The sequence below is a fragment of the Anas platyrhynchos genome, chromosome 2 (assembly GCF_047663525.1).
Source record: "Anas platyrhynchos isolate ZD024472 breed Pekin duck chromosome 2, IASCAAS_PekinDuck_T2T, whole genome shotgun sequence".
Lineage (NCBI taxonomy): Eukaryota > Metazoa > Chordata > Aves > Anseriformes > Anatidae > Anas > Anas platyrhynchos.
In genome coordinates this window covers 125720174-125738404 of record NC_092588.1, presented here as the reverse complement: position 1 = coordinate 125738404, position 18231 = coordinate 125720174, and the positions used below count along the sequence as shown (strand labels likewise).

Below are 18231 nucleotides of genomic sequence, written 5' to 3'. Positions count from 1 at the left end.
AAATAAAACAGAATAAATTCACTTGAGAAAGGCCCCTGGACAAGGGTGTATGGGGCCACCTGGGCAGAGCAAACACCGAGGTACAACTTCACTGCTGCAGCAGGTGACCCGCAAGACTGAGCTATTTAGTAGGCATGAGACTGTAGCACCGATGTGGCATTTCTGGACGCCCCAACCCTTCTTATAAACCTCCTCAGATGCTTTCAGATGCTTCCTTGCCTTTTTTTTCCCCCTCCCTCCCTTGCCTGGGCGGCGGGGGCGGCCGCCCCCTCGGTGCCGCCGGGCGGGGCCCTCCCGGGGCAGGGCGCGGGCGGAGGTTTGGGGGGGAAAGGGGGGGGATAGAAGGGGGCCGGGGCTACCGAGGCGTGATCGCCCGAGGCCCCTCCTGCCTGCCGGGGAAGACTTAAAACAGCCCGGCGAGGCGCGGAGCCCCGCACTCGGGAGCCCCGACCCACGGGCACAAGCGCCTCGCCTCGCCCGGAGCCGCTCCCTCCGCTGCAGCCGCCGCCGTGAGTACCGCGACGGGGGGGACATGGGCATGGCGATGGGACATGGGATGTGGGACATCATGGGGACGGGGATGGGGTCGCGGGGCTCGGCGCCGAGGGGGCGTCCGCGCTGCTCCGCCGTCGGGGCGGGCGCTGACAGCGGCTCTCTCCCCCCGGCGTGCAGATGCAGGGCACCATGAGGCTGTGGGTGTCGGTGCTGACTTTCGCCCTGTCGCTGCTCGTCTGCCTGGGGACGCTGGCAGAAGCGTACCCCTCCAAACCGGACAGCCCCGGCGAGGATGCCCCCGCAGAGGACATGGCCAGATACTACTCGGCGCTGAGGCACTACATCAACCTCATCACCAGGCAGAGGTAGGTGCCGGGGCCCTTCTCCTCGGCGAGGTGGAAGGGAGGGACGTGGGGTGTCCCCTCGGAGCCGGGGGTCTTGCCCTGCTTCCTTCGGGGTGAGGGGGAACCACCGGCAGGAAAGATGCAGGGGTCATGTACCCTCTGGAGAGTGTGAGCCCTGGGACTGGAGGTGGATTTCCACCATCCAAGTTGGCAAAAAGGGCAGGGTGTACATGTCCGTAGGATAGCGTGCGTGGGGAGAGCCCCCCGAAGCCGAGGGAAAATGAAACTCACCCCTGGGAGTGCAAAGTAGGGCAGGAGGAGCAGTTTCACGCTTCTGTTGCTGCCGCTGTCTCTAGTGAGGATTTAGTTGGGAAAAAAGTTCCCCTCTGTGCTTGCAGAGGAGTTGTAGTAGTTTGGACGTTTTATAGTTTGTCAGCTACTTAATACAGCAGCAAGTGCCAAAAACCCCGTTTGTCCTAACAAAAACTCTCAAGAGCGCAAACAAGAACCCGTGCCCAAGCTGAAAGAGGAGTGAGTGTGACCCAAAGCTGCCTTGCTCCGAGCTGGTTTTCTGAGGATGGCTGCGCTGCTTACAGTGGCATTGAAGGTTCAGTCTGGAAAAAGTGAAACTTATGCTATAAAATTATTTTATTTGGGAGTGTCTGTCCAGTTTCGACTGATTAATAGAAACATCCCCTAAGGTCCCTGAACAGTGTGTGACCCAGGAGAGCTTTGGTGTATTTATCTATTTGCTTCATATCAAAAACAGATGAGAGATCTATAATTAGGCTTTCATTTGTCCCTGTAGCAGTCTGAGGAATTAAATTAGAAGGGAGGCTATCGTGTAGCTGAGAGCTTTCCCAGCAAACCCATGACATTGTCTGCCAGTGTGCTAATGCCATAACACAGATGAAGAGGCTGATAGAACAGCAGCTCTTCGGTCCTGGACTTTTAAAGCAATATTCATAACCAGCTCATGTGTGCAGCGTGCTTCTGTGCCTTAGTCTCTGCTCTCATAACTTTTTGTTTAGATAGCTGCTAAAATAATCTGCTCCTTAACTTCTGCCCCTGCTGCCCTTTTCCCTTGTGTGTGGTGGGATCTCCAGGCTGGGTTCATATCTCTTCCTTTTATTTCTTTCATTTCTGATTTAAAAGGTGGCTTCTGTCTAAAACCAGTTTGTATTAAAAAGCGAACAAAAACAAGGAAACCACCCCCCCTTCGATATTCATCCCCCACTGCGCACTTGCTTTAATTTTGACTGTGCAGCTTTCTTTTCTCCTGCCTGGGGTGCAAGTCCGCAGCTCAGGGACTGAGTCTGCTTTCAGTCTCATGGGTGTGTTTGGGTTCTGAAGTGAACCAAAGAATTGTTGCTGATGGATAAAACAATTCAGAATTTCAATTCTATTATTCACGTTCAACCAATATTTCCACCCCGTGGCCCCGTTTCGTATTTGAGGGGAACAGAATTGGAATTAGAAGAACACTGACAGCTAAAAGCACCAACTTCATGGTTCATGTTTTAAAGTTGCTAGATAGCTTAGCTTAAACAAACAAACAAACAAGAGCTTGTTCTTTCTGTTCTGTGGTGAATTAACAGCACAGAAATAAAGTGACAGCTCCTGGGGGTTTGCTGTTTTGGCAGTGACAGTCACTTGCAAAAGGAATCAATAGCTTAATAAGCATTTTGAACAGATCTAAAAATTTGATTCATTTGGTCTGTTTCGGATGCGCTCAAAGCTTACTCTTTTGTTAAAGCTTCTTTGGCTCTGCCTTTTGTGCTTGGTGCCGCTCAGGAGCCCTGTAACAAGGGGAAATGGAGGGGCTCTCTTCACCTTCATCTATCTAGTCTTCTTTGATGTGTATGTGATTATGAATAACCTTCTGGCACATCCTCCTGACTGCTGCTTCTGGCCTAACAGCAGCATCTGAATGTTGTTCCCTGTGAGCAGCCGTGGCCCACAGGGTCTTCACTCCAGCTTCCAAGAAGCTCCTTCCAAATCATCTTTCTCTTCTTGTCTTTAGCCCTTGCCTGTGTGGCTGCTTTATTCTCTCTCTCCTTTAGGGTCCTTCTCCTTCACAGCCATCTCACTTGCCTTTAGACATCTGGGCACATCAGCTTGATGCCCCTTTGAGGACAGTTGAGGGAAATATGTGTAGGTACTTGTAGCCTGCAAGTCACTGGGCCTCTTTCAGTCCTGGATGAGATCTGTTCCCTAGGTGCAAGATCTTCGCTGGTGGTAAGGAGAGCCTGAGGTGACCAGCACAGATGCAGACTCCTGCCTTGCAGATGTCCATGTGTCTTTGGATTAATCCCAACCTCTGTCCTAAAAAAAATGTCCTTGCCACATACCCCTCTGCTGCACTGTTCAGGGGGCTTTCTTCAGAGCATATCTTTACTTGAATAATTGCTCTGGCTGCTTGGTACTACCTTACCTCTACACCCTGTCACCAACAGGCCTTCTTCCCTTCATGTCTTCCATAGCTTGTTCTTGCATCTATAGCTCCTTTGTGTTGTAGCTAAACAGTAAGGCCACTCCTGCTGGAAATGGCTTGAGCCATAGGCAAGGCAGGGGATATTATCTGAAAGTGTGTCTGATTCTGGCAGTACCGATACTTCCACTTCATGTCAACACCTTTAAAGTGGAAGGGAGCAGACCCTGAGCTGAGCATAAAGCCTGACCAGGTGTTTTCAAAGCTTGGAGCCTAACTGTTCTAAAACAGAAGATACTTGATAAAAGTGTTTCCCAGATGCCAGATGAAGGCCTGGCTTTCTGTGTTTGTATTGTTTCGGAGCTGTGCAGGGTAGACAAGGAGCAAGCACGAAGCAGCTGGAGCGAAGATCTCTGGAGGCATCTGCTTCAATAAGAAGAGATCAACTTCTACATCAAGGCATTGCTTTCAAGGCTGTTCACAACCTCATTATTATGGCTGTAGCATGATTGTTTCCTAGTGGAAAAATTACAGGGCAGACTGGAGGGTTGGGCACCTGCCATAGGAAGAACGGCTGCTCCTTGAGCACTCCAGCTGGTCGCAGCCAAGTGCCACCTGGTGTACAGCTTTGTGTGAGGACAAGGTGGGTCTGTCCTGCACAGGTAGCAGTACTAGTCTTGTCATACTAGAGGGACTCATTTAAAAAGCAGTAGTAGTTCTCCACATCAGAGTCTTCTTCATTATTTGAGCAAATCTCTGCTCTTCTGAGGGTTGTTACCCATTTCTTACTCAGACAAAACTTTCTGAGAGATTAATAGAAATTTTGCCCAAGCATAAGCTGCTGGAGCAAGTTGTTGGATTTGTTAAATCAATGTTTTAAAAGCAATGGCAAATTAGGTTCCCCTCAGTTGATGTGCAGGTTGCATCCATATTGATTGGAGTAGGGTACTAGAAAGAAAGAAATCCCTTTGTGGTGATGGAGTGCAAGGCGTTTTATTCAGCATTATTCTGAATTGCAATATTGTAACAGCATTTTACCTTCTTTCAGTCAGTTTAGATTAAGAAATTTAAAAATCTGAAACTTTTACTTTGTCTTTTGAGGGGACATGGGAGGCACTAAAATGATTACGGTGAGGCAAGAATACAAAGAGTAATAAAATGAGGTACGTTTCCACTTTTCAGAAAGATATGTCATCAATAGATATAACTCCTAGCTTTTAAAATAAAGTTTGTATTGTGAAGTTTTTTTCCCCAAAAATTTAGATCAAGCCATTGGAGAAACATCTTGATAGCAATGGATAAAATCTAAGTCCTTGATTACACCTTTGACTTCTCTGGAGCCAGAATTTCACTCAAGTGGCATTCACAAAGCTATTATCTGTTAATGTACTTTGTGATTCAGACTAATTACATACACAAGTTACAAACCGTGATCTTAATTCTTCCCAACCAAGGGAGCATTTGCTTACAGTTATCACTGTTAAGCTAATGAATCCTTATAGTGATGAAGTGTCTGTCAAGCTGGCTGCCAAGTGTTGCTTCTGTTTTCTGAGAAAAAGAGAGCAAATTCCTTCCTAGAACCTGGAATTGCAGTATTTTATCTGTTGAGCAATGTATGATAAAATATCCATGATTAAAACAAACAAACAAAAACAAATAGAAGGACAGCCATAGGTTGTAGGTGATATATCATTTAAGCAAATTCTGGTTCAGAGAGTTTTCTTTCCCATAGCCACGTAGTTCAAGAGTGGTTATTGCCTTGGGTTAGCCTTTAAAAAATCTTGGCCAATTCTTTAGATACTGTGGCTTATCTGAGTTTTGTTTACTATTCACAGAATAGATAAATTTGACTCCCATTTATGTAATTTCTGATGAATGAATAGCATCCAAAACAATGATAAAGTTTATGAAATGATGGAACCGGGTTTGTAGGCAAAAATGATGTGCGTGGAAGTCATGTCATACAGTTTCCTTCCCCTTTCTTCACACTCACATCAGTAAGGTGCGAATTCCTAGAATATCCAGGAGCAGGGATTGAATCAGTAAATATTCAGAGTTTCTCGATACTGTCCTATAACATGATAATGGAAAAAATATATTGAAAGAAATACTGAAGAATGAACATTTTCTGACATGACTAAGTCAAGTTAAAATACTTGCTGTAAAGTTTCCTTTATAACGTCACTATTGAGTTTTTCTGAGATTTGCCTGATGGTTTTCTACTTAGTTTTCATTTTTAAATACTGAAATATGCAAACATATACCTTTTTTTCCTCTTTTCTTAGGTATGGAAAGAGATCAAGCCCAGAGACACTGATCTCAGACCTCTTGTTGAGGGAAAGCACAGAAAATATTCCTAGATCCAGGTATGTATGAAGATATTTTGTGGTGGCTTTCGTTATTTGTTTGCATATAATAGTTTTGTTCATTATCAATAAACATATTTCAAAGGGAGAAAACACTTGTCACCAACAGCTGGATAAGCACAACAAAAATCCTTTGTTTTTAAGAGCTAGAACCATCCTATGAATGCAAGTAATCTCATACCAGATATGATGAAGTCCAAGCTCCTTGTTTTCCTCTTTTGTGAACAGGCAATACTAGCTGTCTGAAGGGAGGGAAGCATTCCCATAAAAGTTACCCCTTACTGGGCTTTATTGCAATAGAAATTACAGAATTGTACATTGATGCCTGATGGTGATTCATTTACATACTGGATCCCCAAAGATGGCATCTTTTTATTCATTTGCTACTTAAAAAGTTTTACCTTTTTGCTTTAAAGATATGTGAGTGGTGAATATCCAGATATATTAACTTATACACAAATGCAAGGCTGTGATTGATATTTAAAATATAGTATTTCACACTACTTTTGTACCTAATGTTTTACAAAGTAAAAAAATAAAAGCCTTCATATTCCTAATTGCACTTGATTTAAAAGAACAGTGGTGTTTCAAACAACAGTGGGATTTCAGAGGTATGTACTATATTTTTCTAGGCAGGGAATGACACATTAGCTGTAATATAAGATACTACATTGGTGACTACAATTTACGCAGCTGTGAAAATTTTATTTCCTTTTGCCTATGAAAAAATAAAATACTTTTTTTTTTTTTTTTGGCTTGTGAAAGAAAACCTTAGTTTTAGTCACAGAAAAGCATGAATAAGCTCAGATTAAGCCTTTACTGAAAGTCTGATGCTTGCTGATAATACTTCTGCTGCAGAAATAAATGTTTTATGCAGTAGTCATCTCAGGAGTCTACAATCTCTGTATTTTCATAAGTTGTGCAAGGCTAGATTAAACTAGTCAAATACTTGACCGGAATAGTTTGTAGCAGTGAACTTTTGGGCATGATCTTGTCACTGAGAGGTGACCAAAACTTTGACTGCCATCAGTGGGTTGTCCATGAAACCTGCAGTTCTATAGGGAGAACGTTGACTTGGGTTTGATGACTAACCACAGCTGTTGGGAAATGGTTTTCTCTGCAGATGCTTATAAAAAAAAAACTGCACGGAGTGCAGTGAAATGTTTGAGACTATTTTGTATTTTGTAATGATAAGGCAGAATCCTCATATAATGGGAAATTTCCGCTGCCATGAATTTGAGGCAACACAGAGGGTAGTACAAAGTCTAATACTCTATGCAATTTTCCCTCCTTCACAACAGAACTTTATGGTTGTTATTGTTTCAATAATGCTATTTATAACACGCCAGGGAGCTAAGACTCATGAGCAAACTAACAAACTAGTATGCATTTAAGATCAAGAATTGATGAGAAACAGATTTTTATCTCATACCCCCCTGTAACAGCACTTTAAACTGAGAAAAAAACATGGTGTTTGTCATTCGTCGATGACAATTATGTGAGCACTGGGAACAATGATGTCTAGTTTCTTATGGATATGTTTTCTAGGATAAAAGCCAACATGGATTCTGAACTCTGCTCCAGCTTTCCCCCCCATGTGAGGATGTATCTTATTTCTGTACGGTCCTGTGTTTGATGGCACATCAGGAACTTACTATCTCCAAGATACCCGTACCTCTCTCTGACTTGGTGAAAATTGTCCAGAGGGTTGGACAGCTTGTGGGGAAGTTAGAGGAGCCCCGCAGGGGTGGACACACATCAAATTTGCCCAAATACATTGTGGTTGCATAAACATCCTCCTGGAGGCATCTAGCCTAAATGAATTAAAGTCAGGCTGTTATTATTCTGAACTTAAATTATCAAAGTACATGTTTTAGAAATATTTATACACAGCCAGTTATGGTGCAGACGTAATTTCCAGTCAGTGAGTCAGCAGCAGAAAGACACTTCGTGCAATCCCTGAAACTGAACACTGAGGTGTTAAGAAACAGCTTAACTGTATTCAGCCTGGCTGGCTGAGTTCAAACCATCACTTTCTCTGACTAAAATACATGTATGCCCCGTAGCATTTTGCAGTCTAGGTGTGTGTCTGAGCATCCAAAGAAAGGTTAGAGAGATTCTTATGGAAACCAGGTGGGAATTAGGAAGTTAAGGAATTAAAAAAGGAGGTGCCTTGATCTGAGTACAAGTAAGTTTCCATAAGAAAAATGTGAGGGGATGTCTTTCTGATCCTGTGTATCCTATGGAGTTATGACAAAATTTTTATTTCCCAGTAACACTACATATCCCCTCTAATATTGTCTCTTTGAAAGTTAAGTGTCTAGTGTGAAGTAGCTGTCTAGGCTCCCTTTGTAGTCAACTGGAGAGATGACTATCTCCAAAATGAGCCATTCCACCCCAAAACAAGCAGGATTAGTAGCCCTCTCAAGTTGTCAGTGTCTCTCCAGTGACTGTGGAGGCAAACTGGACCTTAAGTCAAGACTAGACACCCAACTTTTAGATAGCAGAAACTATGGCAATCCACTTCGCCGTGTCTCTCTCCATGTTCTACCACTTGCTGAATATCTTTCTACATATCCAGAACAGCTATTTGCAAGCAGAGGCCCTCTGGATCAAATCCTGCACTCAGGACCCCTTTCAGCATGTATTTCAACAGTCTGATGTTAAGCAACAGAATATGATGATAATATTTTAGGATGGTTTTAGGATAGTTACTTTGGTTTTGTCCGAGGATGCTAACAGCAGGACATGTTTTTTTTTGTCTCTCTTTGAAAACCATTTACTCGTGAAAAATCTAAAAATCTCCCTTACGAATATGTTTGTATTTTGACATATCATAGTTTTCTAGATTTTGGCCATCCAAGATTCCTCTGTTTTGATGGGAGTCTCCAGCTGCAAATGTGAATGTGTATTCCTTATTGGTGCCATTATTAAAATGAAAATTTTAAGTAGTTGTAACTTTGGATTTTCCAGAAGGGACTGTAATGTGTTTAATAGTGTCTATTCATAATATGTTACAGGTTTGAAGACCCTTCGATGTGGTGATGGGATTTTCAGCACACCGTCAAAACTTTTCCTAGTTTTCAATTCATACTCCACTCCTCTGAAGCGAATCATAGTGTCATTCCCAGTGCATGCAGCCATTGTACTGAATTCTGTAGAGTTTTTCCCTCGTCATATTTGTATATACCTTTATTTAAATAAATTATTTGTGCATTCCAAAATACAACATACTAAATGAAAACAAGCACTCCTGTCATTGGTATAGCAAACAATGGTTTTAAACAATTAAAACTGAATTATAACCTCCCTGCAGTCTAACGTAGTATGGACAACAACACTGTCACCGTTAATACAGCAATTAGTATGCAAAGTAATATAAAGGCATCATTTAAGGTGGCCTCAAACTCCGCTCAGCTGTTGGATTTATACAAAACTGTTTAAAATAATTTATCATGTACTACATAATTTAGGAAAATACTGTTCCAAGAGGAGATTGCTTGGAATCACCATACTAAAAACTTACTTAGTATGTACACTGACAAATGCATTAAAATTAAATTTCAAAATACAAAGGAATGAAGTGACGGCTTAATTCTCCTAACTCCTCCGAACTGGTTTGAAGCCTGGGTGTAAGCCTGAGCTAGGAATTTTAAATGAAACAGGTATAACATGTTTGTTTTGGCAATATGCAAAGCAGCAGAAAACAGTATCTAAAGTAACTCATAAAACAGGACAATTGTACAGCCACTTGTGCCAAAAAGGAGACATCTAATATTGCTTAAATTAATGGGCATGCTGCTTAATCACAGGAGCGTGCTGGTAAATTACAAGCCTTTGGGTACCTGCACTCTGAGCACTTCTCTCATTTGGAAATATTCATAGTTTGTTTTCACCACAAGAATGTACCTGGAGTGGGACAAGGGGAACTGCCTTCATTTTGTTTTTCTATATTTTTAATGAATTTCATCACTAGCCTAGTAAGGAAGTTACTTATATGTAAGGACTTTGGAGGAATGCCCCAATGTTTTTGTTCAAAGTAACATAAGATAATGGCAGCATGTGTTACCCTTGTTCTTAAGTGGTTTTTATTCAGAGAGGCTCATCTTGCAGTATGGTCATATGCAACATGACACAGATGCTGATTCTTGGTTCCTGATATAGAAGCACAATTTCTTTTCTTTAAACACCAGAACTGGATATTGTGTAATGAGGCACATTAAATGTTCCAGGTTGGAGAAGAATCAGCGTGAAGGTTAATACATTTCCATCTCACTCCTGATGTTTAAGTGTTTTCACAAGGCTGTTGCCCGCAGGAAAGATGCATCAGTACAAGTCAGTTCCAGACCCTTACAAATGCAGGCTGGGTATTCACAAAGCATTACCAGGTTCCCAGGACTTACCAGCTTTTTTGATCACACTTTCTTCAGTAAAGCATTATATATATATATATATATTTGTAAAACATCTAGATGCCACTTGAATTGGCAGATTTTGCCTTCAGCAGCAGTATTTTCACTTACAGGCTTGATGATGGGTTTCATAGTTAAATCGAGAGGATTAAGAGCAGTCTACTAGTGGCACTAATGCACATGGTTTAGTGGTGGAACTTGGTAGGCCAGGTTTATGGTTGGACTTGATGATGTTGAATGTCTTTTCCAACCTAGACAATTCTATGATTCTATGATAAAAATGTTTGGGGCCACCTGTATAAACCATTGCCACCAAAGGCAGCAAAGTCATGCTGTTCAGAGGGACTTCAGCCACAACTTGCTGATGCTGCAGGAGTCTATCAGCTGCAGGCCAGGACCTGCTGGGTGAGAGGCCACCATATGGTGCTTCTTGGAATAATTATTCAAAAGAAAACGAGATTGGTGAGGTACCTGCTATATGTTATCTCTAATTCCTGGTTATTCCAAGTAACTACACACATATATTAATGACTGCGTAAATGTTAAAATCTGTAGGTGATACACCAAACTCACGTTGCTTAGCACTGTTATTGCAAATGTGCCCTAGTGGAGAAGGAAAGAGTTAAAGGAGAATTAGTGCATGCTAATTGTTCGTGCTGAGCAGTTCCAATCCATTACCTGAATTTTCTTGAAGTTAAAGAACTCCCATGTGTGTAGAAAAACTAGAAAACTCTAAAAAATGCCAGGTTTATTATTAATGAGCTGTAAAAGACAGAGGTGAGGCAAGGCAAAGCAGTCACACAGCATACATCTATCCACACCATGCTATGATTTTCTTTCTAAAACCTTCCTGTCCTGGCAGACACAACCTCACCAGAGAAGGCCAACGTGCTTAGGGCTTACTTGCCTCGTGTACTTCATATACCACTCTTGACAACCACGACATTGAAAATATTGGATCAGCTCCCCAAACTGCAGGATAGGCTTAGAAAAATGAGCTGTGAAATGAAGATAAATGCTGGATTCGTTTGGCTTGGCTTCCATATTTTGACTTTAAGCTTAACCTTTTCATCTTTTTCTCTCTAACCATGAGAAATAGAGCCTTGTTTCTAAAACAAAGGCTGAAATTTATGTCAGACTCTGAGGAAGTGCCAGGAAAAACAACAAAAAGTGAGAACCATAAAAGTATTCTCCTGTTTATTTATTGAGGGTTTGAAATTGTAAGTAATGTACATAGATAGGTGTAAAACATTTAAAAGGCAGTCCACCTTTGCCTTTGGCAATTCCTGTAATAGATGTCCCTGAGTTACACTCAATTTTGATTTAACAAATGAGGGAATCCAGATACTCCCATAAAACTGTATATCGTCTCTTCTAAGACAGGAAATTCTGTTCTTTTCTCTCTCCATCCCCAGAAAACCAGTCTATCACAATGCTTTCAGCTCTGAAAATCTGTGCCAAAATACACAAATGTTTAGTCCTCTGATGGCTATTCCCCTTCTTCCTGGTGTGGAGTGAAACATTGTTCCTGTGGCTGGTGTCAGACCCAACTGGAATGGTGTTGGTGCCCATTACTCAGCTACTGTCCCCATTCTTGATGGGAAAGAGTCACCCATCAAGCCAAACTTTTCCTCACATGTCATTCAAGAGTTGGAAACCCCATTCTGGTGGCGGGCAGAGGGCATGGACAGCCTTCTACAGGCAGGGCAGCTTTGCTCTGCCAGAGCATCCTGATCAGGGTGGCTGTGACTGGGGAGGAGGAGACAGCCCCACCACAGCTTCCACCATGAGGAAGCAGAGAGGTTCTGGTGGTGTGAAGCTGGAGGGAAATGCAAGCGGGTGAGGCAGCTGAGGTAGGAGTGATCTTGATAGGTGTCCTGGCCTCAAACCAGACCCTAGACAAACATTTTAAAACAAAAGTCAGAAGATATGCCAGAATTTATTGTGACAGAGTCTGTGTTTGTCTTTTGAGATTTTCATTTACAGCTTGTGAAAAGCTGAGGTCAGAGAAAGGAGAAACAACAGCATACCAGAAATGAGCAGCTGTGGCTTTGTAATAGCAAAGTCAAGAGAACGTGCCTTGTGTACATTTCCAAAGCAAACTGTTACGGGAAGTGGTACTCTTTGCTTTACTCCAAACAGGTGCTTTACAGCCCCCTCCCTTTAAAAGAAGTAAACAGCACTAGGTTAAAAATACATGACCAAAAAATAACCCTAGCAAAAATTATTTCCTTTTGGAAAGGCTTTTGGTTTTTAAGCGTTAAGGAAAAAAAAAAAGTCTTAGGAAGTATTTCCCAGAACATCTTTTCTTTCATGAATTTGTGTTTTCTCTTGAATTAAAAAGCATTTTGATTACTTTCAAGGTTTGTAATATTCTTTTCTAAATCATAACCAAGAGGAAAAGATGCCAACATGCTTCTTCCCACTGCACACAACTGAACTATTTCACAAACTTAGAAAAACTGGACAAACTGTTCCAGTAATACTCAGCAAGGTATTTAAATGAATATAAGGTACTTAAATGAATATTTTCTAAATTTAATCCAATACTGGTTTTGCAGTATGTTTTTTTTTGGTCAAAGAATCCAAATCTGCCTTGAGATCTGCACATTGTGTGTCCAGGAATAGGAGAAGGTAAAACTACATGGGACTGTGCTCATCTGTATATACACAGCTCTGAAAAACAGCTTTCATGGGTGTGAAAGTATTCCCCTTACAGGAGACATGATTTGGCAAAAAGCAAGTGGTTTATGTCAACCTCTGTGCTGCCATCTAAAACAGATGGTTCTCAAAAGCAAACCAAAATTATGCCAGCAGTAAGATAGCTGGGGTATCTTGTGTGTGAACCAAATAGATGGACTGTGACCAAAGAAAGCGGTCCATATGTATTTCAGTGAAATAAGAAAACAATTCAAAATCTATCCCTTGGGGCCAGCTTCCCACGAAGCCCCAGGGTTACAAACACGTGTCAGCCCTCCAGCCCATACTTCACAGATCCTGAGTTATCACTGAGTTTGAACTCCTGTCAGATCTGGTTGTTTAATTTAACATTTAATAATAGTTTCCTAATAATAAATTATCAGAGTAATTTAACACACACCACTAATGTAAATTAAAAAACCCTCCTGCTTCATGTTGGTGGTTTAGTACCCTGTGTGAGAAATTGCACCTGCGTGGAAATTGCCTAACTAATGCAGCAGTTCACATCAGGCCAGCGTATTTTATTATCTGGCAATATTGTTATCAGTCATTTATTTATCTGTATTACAGAAGCACCTGGGGACTCCAGATACGGGGCTCATTGTGCTGTGGTTTGTAGAATTATAGTAAGAAAAAAAAAATCATCCTACACTGGAGAGATAATTCATCCAAATGCAAAGAAAGAAAGTGGGAGGAAACTCGGGCTAAGAATTAAATATGATGGGAAGGATATGGTGGCCCTACTTTTAGAGTCACTGATTGCAACAATTAACAATGTGCTATAAAACATGTAGCCCCAACATTATCTTGCTTCCAGTTCATATGTATGTTTGCTGAGCTCTTCGTAATCCAAGTAATTTGCTTTTCCCTAATGACCAACTCTTTGCAAGGCCAGAGCCCTCCCAAGCTCTGTTTCTCCTGGACCTGAAAGATGGTCCAACCTCTCCCTGCGACAGACAGCCAGCTCCAGCCCTGCACTCGCTGCAGGCTGTGAACTCGCCATACCCTCTGACCAAATTCCTGGCTTTAAACACACCCCAGGGAAACCTGGTCCTGACAGTACAGGATGAGCCCTGGAGGCGTCCTGCCTTTGAAAAAATGGGGTTGATGGGAGCAGGAGACCCCTGAGAGGGACTCGTAGGAACAGCTGCTGGTGCTGCAAATCAGCAACCTCTCCCACAGCTACGAGGGTGCAAAGTGCTCTTTTTCAAAGGAATATGTTCTTTTCAACTAAGAATGAGGGTTCAGGAAGCTCAGTTGTAAGTAGGTGATTGGCTGCTTAGGAGATCTTTCACGTTTTTCTTTCCACAAGGTCCTGCATCCCGTTTTTAAGCTTCTTTCCCTTCAAAATACACCTATTTATTTTCTGTGCTTGGATTAGTTTCTTTTATATGGAAGAAAATAAGGATTGCCATTTAAAGTTTTTCTGCATTTATGATGCAAACTCTTCTTTATATTCAGGAATGATTTTCTTGTATTTATCCATGCATTCACTCTACCATGTAGATGACAATTACTGTTGTTCAAATATTTTTTGCAGTGAAGTCAGCTGGAAATACAGCCTTGTACAAATCCTGTTCCATGAGCAATGGTACAGAGGGTTTTGCTCAAAACAATTGCACTGGTACTTTTTTCACTTCTTAGTAAAACTTGAGGGTGGATTCTAATGAAGTCATCTAAATTAGGAAATAAACTTTGTTAATTGAGTGTTGTAGTCCAAAGGCTTGGGCACCTTTTGATATGATCAGTTTTCTTCTGAGCAAGAAGAGTCAAAATTAAATAATGAGATCAATTAGAAACATTAACTTGCTTTTAATATGTCTGTATTTGAAACGTTTTAACTTCACCTTGGTCATTTGCTGCCTTCACATCAGCAATCAGGAAAGTCAGAAAATTACTGACTTTTGACATGAAGCTTTGCAATGCTGCACCATGGCCTTGGTGTGAATCTGCTTTTAAAAGATGAATTGCATTTAGAACCGCTTAAAAACACATCTTAAATTGGCTGCCTTATCTGTCTTAGCCAGAAGTGCGTTTTACATTTCTTCACACACGAGTGGTGGTACCCAGCTCTACTGCAGCGCGGTGCACATCAGAGTGTTTGTGCTTCAGCACGCGTGGTGACTGTCACAATAGCGTGTGTGGACTGAAATATATTTCCTGTACCGTGAGTCATACCTGGTTATTAATAATGAACTACATTTAAGTGGGAAGAAGTCAGTTTTCATTCCCTTTAAACGTCCTGATTTACCAGCTTCTTTAAAAAAAAAAAAAAAAAGAAATTCACCAGCAACAAAAAAGGTGTTTCAGCTTTACGTTCTGTCAAGGAAATAGGCTGAGACAATGAGATGTTATATTTAAATTTTCTTAAGTGTGTTTCTTCCTGACCAGGCATACCACATTTTCCTCTGGTGTTCAGAGGGAAACTCCAGGCAGCTGGTTAATGCTGAATCTCTCTGTTATGGACATTTCTCTTTTTTTCACCAGCTGGATGACTATTTCCAAAACAGGCTGGCTTACAGGCATTGCATTTACCCAGCCAACTGCCTCTCTTGTTCATCCTCACATGGTTTCTAAAAAAGAAAGCAGTTTTTGCAGGTAAAATATGTGTTTCTGTTGTACTTTTTTACCTCTTTCAATGTAACCTGTTTCAATGTAAAAAGGAGGGTGGATCATGTAGTTTTGCCAGCCACAAAGGTTATATACTAGAGCCATATTTTAAAAATTTTAAGTACCATACTCTGCATATGATACCATAAGGTGGGCTTTTCCCTCATGCTGTGCCCCCCCAACTGTGCCTCTCCTTTGATAGCTCTGCTCAGAGATTTGACTACAATATCTCCCTGTCAAGCTTGCCGTGTAACAATAATTTGCATTAATTGATCTAATTAGATAACATGAGTCAACTCTAAATCATATAAAAACTTTGTCATTTGGAAGTATCAGAAATGAATAAATTTACAAGATTTTTTTTTTTTTAAAGGGGGTTGTGGAGGCTTTTATCATAGATGTTAGGTGAGTGCAGGTCTCTGTGCTATATCAAGTAGTAATAGCAGTAATTAGGGACCTGTGTTGGCCCCTTTTCACTACAGTGGGAAGTGACTTACAGTGTGAACATTGAGTTGTGATGGTTGCCAGAAGTGGCAGAGAATCAACTCTTTGTTCTAATGGTTTAACAGAAGGTGTCTGCCTTACTGTCTCAGCAAGAGTTTGGCTTAGTCTCCTTGGGAGGGAAACTACAAATTTCAGGCAGCTGGCACAAGGATAACTTTGATAAATCCAGGTTGCTATCAACTTTTCATCAGTGTGAAGAGTATAGTGGGAGCTGTCAGAAGTCCTCCGAGCTGTAATACAACCCACCTTTGACCAGCAGCAGTGCAGGTCATGGGGACCTTGTGAGCAAAACCCACAGAAAGACCATGAGAAGGAGCATGAAATAGTATTCTCTGTAAAAAATAATGATTCTAAGAAACCATAATATTCTCTGATTTTCAGGAAACACACATCATTTTTCCTTTATCAACTTAAAGTGGGGGGCATTTTATTGAAAAAGAGAATCTTCAAATACCAGAGATGAAAATGAGACTAGATATAATCTGGGATGGCATCCTTGAGTATGTGCTGAGCCACTGGCAGGTCAGAGGGACAGAAACAGCAATCAGCCCCTTCATGATGTTATTGCCCTTCTCTAAATGGTAGTTAGGGTGTTTTTCTACCAGCTCCAGTGTCTACATTCATATGGACTTGTGCAAATCAGAAGCAGAAGATGATCAGTCAACAATGCCTTTCACCTTCCTGACAACAGCAAGGGTATTTCTATCTGGATGTGAAGGAAACAGTGAAATGTGCCCCTGGATGCTGAGGCAGGAGAGGCTTATGAAAAGACTCTACCTGCTATTTGCTAAAATATCTTGATTTTTAATTGTACATGGTGAATGGGGAAAGAAGGGAAAGGGAGCTGATTCAGTATTTTTGACTGCTCAGAGAAAAAAGACATTTCCATCCTCCCCTCTACCCTCTCCCCATGAATGCTTTTGGTCAGTTGCAAAGAAAGGGTCCCAGATTTTTTTCTTTGACAAATCGATGCCAGCACAAGAGAGGAGGCTGCACGCAGCCCAGACCTCACCAGAACCTCTCCAGCTGAGCAACTGGCCAAGCTGGGGCCTCTGGTATCGAAACTGGCACTGCTGCTGAATCCCTACAGTTTGTCAGCAAAGCTAATAGCATTTCCTGTTCTCACATCTTGGGTTCTTGGAGTTTTTGGACTGTCCTAGCCTGCACCATGGATGTAAAAGTCACCAGAAAAGCTGTAGTGAAAAGCACAAAAGCCAAAGCTACAGCACCCCAGACAATCAGTACTTGGTGCTCTGAAAAGAGCATTTCTTTCTTCTCTGGGTCTCATGGGGCTGGTTTTCATGCTAAGATGATATATAAAGTAATGGGATTTTTGCTTTTTTTAATGTTACCGTTTTGTTTACTAAAATAATTGTGTACAATAAAACAAAGAATACAACTCTAGTGGGATCGTTCAGTGAAGCAACTAGAGGATGTGAAAACATATTGGCACACCTCAGGGGGTTTATGCCTCTTCTTTAGTCTATCTAGTGTAGCCCACTGTTAGAGACATGGTATTAAACTCAGCTGACCATTTGTAAGCCTTGCTGTGACAATTCTTCCCTGTCTCAGCAGTTTCTTTAATCCTGTACATGCTGTATGTAAAAGACCCTGCTTTCTTCCCATCTCTGCTCTATTAAATGCTGGTTTGAAAAGTATAGCTCAGGATAAGAATGTAAAGTATTAAAAACTGACCTCTCACCATGCTGTAAAGTAAATGGCATTTGGAACATTTTCATGATGAAGAGATGCTTCCAAAAAAAGGTCGGTAATGACATACAAAAGCCACTTCACAATCATTTTACATGCCTTCAAATATTCATCATTATGCTGGACCCTAACGGGTATGGAACTGTGCTGCTTGCTGTGGAGATCTCCTTTGCAAGCCTAAAGTCTTCAACAGCCTGAGAGACCCATCTTGGAAAACCTCCCCTGATGGAATGGATTTAGGTTTTGTCAGGGAGAACCTCTTAGGGCTCCCAGTCTCAAACGTGACAGCCTTGAATTTGGCTTTGGTGCTTTCTCCCTTTTCACACCTAATTGGCCTGAGCCCTTGGGGACTGCAGAAGGAAGGGGATTTCAGAGGAACGAGGTGAAATGTGGGGGTGATGTTATAGTACCTGGGGTGGGATTTGCTTGGAGAGAGACCACAGATCTGCGGCTCACTTGCTGGGGAACTGTCAAAGCCGATACAGCTCCCACCTGAACAGTGAAATGGTGAAGTGCAGCCTAGCAGGGAGCTGAAAGTAAATTTTACACAACTTCAGGGTGGATAAAATAGATGCAGCCCATCAGTGCTGGTTCAGCTGGCCCAGCACTCCAGCACCACCAGGCAACACCCGAGGATCCTCAGGGGAAAGCTCCCTCCC

At 41.9% G+C, this 18231-nt stretch overlaps 1 protein-coding gene across 1 annotated transcript; it reads left to right on the top strand.

The window, feature by feature from the left end:
* The first annotated feature begins 349 nt into the window (after positions 1-349).
* Positions 350-8945, top strand: NPY (neuropeptide Y). The gene is made up of 4 exons (XM_027450944.3): positions 350-509; positions 673-860; positions 5556-5636; positions 8657-8945. Exons 2-4 carry the CDS (start codon positions 673-675, stop codon positions 8679-8681), a joined length of 294 nt encoding a protein of 97 aa, XP_027306745.1. The 5' UTR covers positions 350-509; the 3' UTR covers positions 8682-8945.
* The last annotated feature ends 9286 nt before the right edge of the window (positions 8946-18231 follow it).

Coding starts and splice junctions, on each gene's coding strand:
- NPY (XM_027450944.3), top strand. CDS start 673: ATGCAGGGCACCATGAGGCTGTGGGTGTCGGTGCTGACTTTCGCCCTG. Junction 861..5,555: donor AACCTCATCACCAGGCAGAG/GTAGGTGCCGGG, acceptor CTCTTTTCTTAG/GTATGGAAAGAGATCAAGCC. Junction 5,637..8,656: donor GAAAATATTCCTAGATCCAG/GTATGTATGAAG, acceptor AATATGTTACAG/GTTTGAAGACCCTTCGATGT.